Genomic DNA, 4675 nt, shown 5'->3' with positions numbered 1-4675 from the left:
GACGCGTACGGCAGGGCATACAAGCCACCCATGTCGCTAGCATCGAGCGTGTGCTGGAGTCGTGGTCCGAACAGGACAGCCAGGTAACATCGTGAACCTATTCGACGATTCAATCGAGTCGTATTGACAGGGCAAGATTTAGCGTGATTTCGCTGGTTTCTCGTCCACACAAAAACCAGGACAGTGTCGGCAATACAATACAACCATCACAGCACAAGGAAAAAAACGAGGACAAATTATTTCCGGTCATGATTTCACGGGAGCCAGAAACGTAGCCATCGTCCCCGAAATGTTTCTTCCGATCAGGTTCAAATAATAAACATTACAACAAGAGCAACAGCAGCAGCACAATCTACTGTGTCAATGTCAAAAGCAAATGGAGGAGATAGGTACTGCTACGGAGTACAAAGAGAGAGAGAAGAGGCGAAAAAGAAAGAAACAAAGGTTTGATTGGTTGGTTGGTGGTCCTCGTAAGAAAATGGCACAGGATAAAGGCGATGGCCATATGACCAGACGCTAAAAGGGAATGATGGACAGAGATGCTCCAGGATAAGGCGCCCACCGACGTGGCTTTTCCTGGCCCTGCCCTGCCCTGCAAAGGGGAGGGGAGCTGAGGGAGACAGCCGGAGGGCTTGATACTGTCGCAGCGGCCCAGCTCTTGCCCGATTCCGCCGACCATCTGTAAAAGTGATCGAGTATAGGGATGTGGTCAGATGCGGATCATATCATCAACCACACTACTCTGCTGCTCCATATCACCATATGCGAAAAGGAAAATGGTATGCATGAGCATGACAAATGCTAGCACTACTGGTGGGGGAGAACAAAACGAGTACTCAAAGTTGGTTCAAACATCATTTTCAAGTACTACTATCAATTCAGACCTTTTGAGAAATCATTCTTTTGTTTAAATTAAACATAGCAGAATCTTCTCACATATTATCTTTTAGTTACAATGACATCTGCCATTACGAGATCACAAAACTAGGAAACAGATTACCCAAAGTTGATTTCAAACTAAGATAGTATCACATTTGACACAATGAGCTACAATAACATATTAAATGGTTACAAGATCAAATGGGCCAAGGAGAAACAAAAGCGATGCAAATTGAAACGATTTAGTTGTAGAACCTACAAGAGTACCAGTAAGATTTTTCAAATAAATAGGATACTCCTCCTAAATGAAAAGAGCGGGTAGCTTGACAAGGATTACCTTTTACAACAAGAAGATACCAGCTTGCACTATAGGATTTTAACAAAATCTGGTGCATCATCCCTTGCCCCAGCAATTGTGCGGTACACATATAGTTTGTGCACTTTGGGGAGTCCTCCATGGCTCTCATCCATTTCACTGCTTTCATCTACCTCATTTATGACCTCCACATTGAGCATTGGCATCTTCGACGCAAGGACTTGGCACCCCTTTTCTGTGACAGTGCACGATGACATCCAAAGGGATCGCATTGTCTCATACTTGGCAACATTCCCCAAGAGTGCAGCGTCACCAAACGGGCTATCTCTAATCTCCAGCTTCCTCAGATTCTTGCATCCTTCCATAACATGCATCATTCCCACATCACTATCTCCGGCAAATGCTATTGAAAGCATCTCAAGCTGTTTTGCATGTCTTCCAATATGCATGAAAACCTTGTCGGTGAGAAGACCCGATATCGATAGCCGCCTCAGCCCTTCACATTCACGAACAATAGCACCAAAACCTTCATCTAATGGTTGATTTGTCATGGCATCAGGCTTCCCGGGCTCAAGAATACAGAGTCTGAACCGCGTGAAATTTGGGCAGTTCTTAGCTATCGTAATTAGTGCAGCATTGGTCATCTGATGGCAGAAATACAGCAATGAGCTCAATTTTGGACAACCCACGGATATTGCAACAAGTCCCTCTTCTGTCACTGGGGAATACCCAGCAATATAGAACTCTGATGGGAATACCCTAAGTTCTTGTAAATCCTTGCAAGTGGAGGCCACCACCTGCAAGCCCTTATCTGCAATGCAATCCAGTACCTACAATACAGAGGATAAAGGCTCAAAACCTACACTGAATTGTTCTAATCAAAGCATAAAACATAGTAAGCTGAGCGCAGCAGCCAAGGAAACTCACCCAAAGACGCTGGAGCTTCACACAGTGACTGATCATTTTGGTGAGATCAGAAGATTCAAGAGTAGGAGCATAGCTCAAGTTTAAACCTGTTAGTTGCGCACACACAGGATAAATGCATGGAACGCACAAAGGGGAGGCATCCCAAAAGCCCGACAAACTCTTCAACATTTTGCATTTCTCCAATGCAACAGTCAGCCTTTGATAGGATTCAGTCTGGAAATCCTCTGTCAAGTTCCCAGTTCCTAGGTCCTCTAAATTAGGGGTGCGCATTAATATCTTCGAGAGTGTATCTACTGATACAGACCGATTCAACCTCAAACTTCGAAGATTTGGGGACCTAGCAACAAGTCGCTCCAATGCACCAGCATTAACCTCCCCTTTGATACAGGCAAAATTCAGGGAGGCAAGGGATGTGCAGGAATCAGGGAAGCAGGAGAGCCACCTTGGCCCTCTATCGTCCACTTCATTTTCCTGCAAATCTAACTCCCTCAGGAGCCTAGACCAGATAACAATATATAAAACAATGTCAGTGCATTGACGGCATTACATGGATGTAACAGCTAACAAAAGTACGCTATTGTCATGATCAAAATTCAAATAATTATACATTAATTATCCATTTAACATAATTTGCAGCCTGCCGTAGCAAGTAGGTAAGTGCAAAATTGGCAAAAACAAAATGCATGAGACAATACCAATTCATCATGGCAAAGGAATTATAGATGGAAACAACTGATGAAGTGTAACATCTAACGAGCTAATTAAAACATAATTAGCATGGTACATGAATCTAACAATAACAGGAAAAGGTACTAGAAAGGTTTATAAGACAGCAGGTAACACGAAGGTTGAGCAAAACATGAGGAAAATAAATTCAGGACATGGGATGCAAGTGTATCATTCAGATCATGAAAGACTAAAATTGTGATTTGTGATAGTTCGTAACTAAGAAATGCAAATAAAAAACTGTTGAACAAATCAAAATCCATCCAATCTACTCTAGATGCACAGAGCAAAGGAACACATTCTTTCTGGATATAGGCTTCAAACGAATAATGACAGCCAGCACCGAAGCAAGAAGCCTCATAGCGAGTTAGAAAAGAGCACCAAAGGCATTTCATATTTGAATTAAGCCATAGCATGTAGATGTATGTACAAACTGCAGAGCCACGGTTCAGAAAACAAGATGCGTTGATGAACTAATGAGATTTGAGGTGCACTCACTTGCAGTGGCTTGCAATAGCCGCTAGCCCATCGGTGCTGAACCCCTCGCAGCTGACAAGGATGAGGGCCCTGAACCGTGGGAACGACTTGGCAAGCAGCTCAAGGCTCTCGTCGGACACCACCATCCGCTTCATGCGCAGCTCCTGGAGGCCGACGCAGCCCCTGGCGGCCGCCTCGATCCACGGCCCGGCGTAGCCGCCCCAGTCAGGCGGCACGAGGTTGAAGTCGGCGAAGTGCGGCTTCCCCTTGACCGAGAGCGCCCGCACGTTGGGGAACCGCCCCACCACGCGCTCGGGGCGCACGGCGTAGCAGTTGCCCACGAAGACGTCGCGGCGGCTGAGCCGCTCGACCTCGTACCACACCCTGCAGACGAGCGAGACGGCGTTGCGGTCGCGCTGCGCGGGCAGGAAGCTGAATATGTGCTCCACCACCTCCTCCGGGAAGTAGGTCATGGCGCCTTCCCCCCGGAGGACCGTCTTGCTGCTGCCGGGCGGGATCTGCTTCGTTGTGGTCTCCAGGTTATCGAAGATGCTACCCAAGAAAGGTCAGAGGATCGGCAGAGAGAAGAAGCTAGTGCTCGGGTGGGCAGATCACGACCGCTGCCAGATTTGCCGAGGAGACACTAGCAAGTAAAGCAAGTGTTGCGCAAATGGCTTCCAGTTCCAGATCTGCGGCTTCTAGAGGTAGTATTAGCAGCAGCAGTTACTGCGTCCGCCAGCCATCCATTACCGTATTTAGGCATGCGAGCCCCAAGGCCACCCAGAATGGAGACCGGCCGAAACGAGGCGGGCGGATGGCGACCTGCCGGCCCGATTCCAGCGCCCCCGAAACCTGCATAGATCAGCGACCGTTGAGGCGCTTGCCAGCCCGGGGAACTTGCACGAAAACGGAAATAGTAGATGATAGCGCGTGAGAGAGAAAAAAATGCAGCCTACCAGCAGCAGCAGTTCAGATCCGCGGCGCCGAGACCGCCAGATCTAACCCATAAACGCGCCGCGAACGCGAACACTCAAGGCTCCGCACCCGGAGGAACCTCTCGTCCGGCAATGATCGCGCGGCGCGGCGGCCCGGGGAAGGAGCGCGCAGCAGTAGCCGCCGGAGTGGGGGGGGAGACGGAGGAATTCGGCGGGAGGAGCCGGGGAAGCGGCGAGCGGAGGGGGGGCGAGCTGTGGGGAGGCCGCGGCGAGGGGAAGGCCCGGGGGAACCGGCGGGGATGGCGCGGCGAATGCGACGGCGGAGCGGGAGCTAGCTCGGGGAGGAAGTCGCTGCGGTGTGGGAGGTTGGGGAGGAGGGGGCAGGCGAGCGAGCTCTCTTCAGTAGGAAATACTT

The 4675-nt window shown here is 49.2% G+C and overlaps 1 protein-coding gene across 1 annotated transcript; it reads right to left on the bottom strand.

Annotated features, from left to right (window-relative positions):
• Positions 1–252: 252 nt before the first annotated feature.
• Positions 253–4347, bottom strand: LOC124674096 (transport inhibitor response 1-like protein Os04g0395600). The gene is made up of 5 exons (XM_047210128.1): positions 4282–4347; positions 3347–4177; positions 2123–2618; positions 1217–2025; positions 253–679 (listed from the first exon to the last, which is right to left on the bottom strand). The coding sequence occupies exons 2-4, from the start codon at positions 3796–3798 to the stop codon at positions 1246–1248; spliced, it is 1728 nt and encodes a 575-aa protein (XP_047066084.1). The 5' UTR covers positions 3799–4177; positions 4282–4347; the 3' UTR covers positions 253–679; positions 1217–1245.
• Positions 4348–4675: the final 328 nt, after the last annotated feature.

The sequence above is a fragment of the Lolium rigidum genome, chromosome 7, assembly GCF_022539505.1.
Source record: "Lolium rigidum isolate FL_2022 chromosome 7, APGP_CSIRO_Lrig_0.1, whole genome shotgun sequence".
NCBI lineage: Eukaryota > Viridiplantae > Streptophyta > Magnoliopsida > Poales > Poaceae > Lolium > Lolium rigidum.
This window is presented reverse-complemented; position numbering and strand designations above follow the sequence as displayed.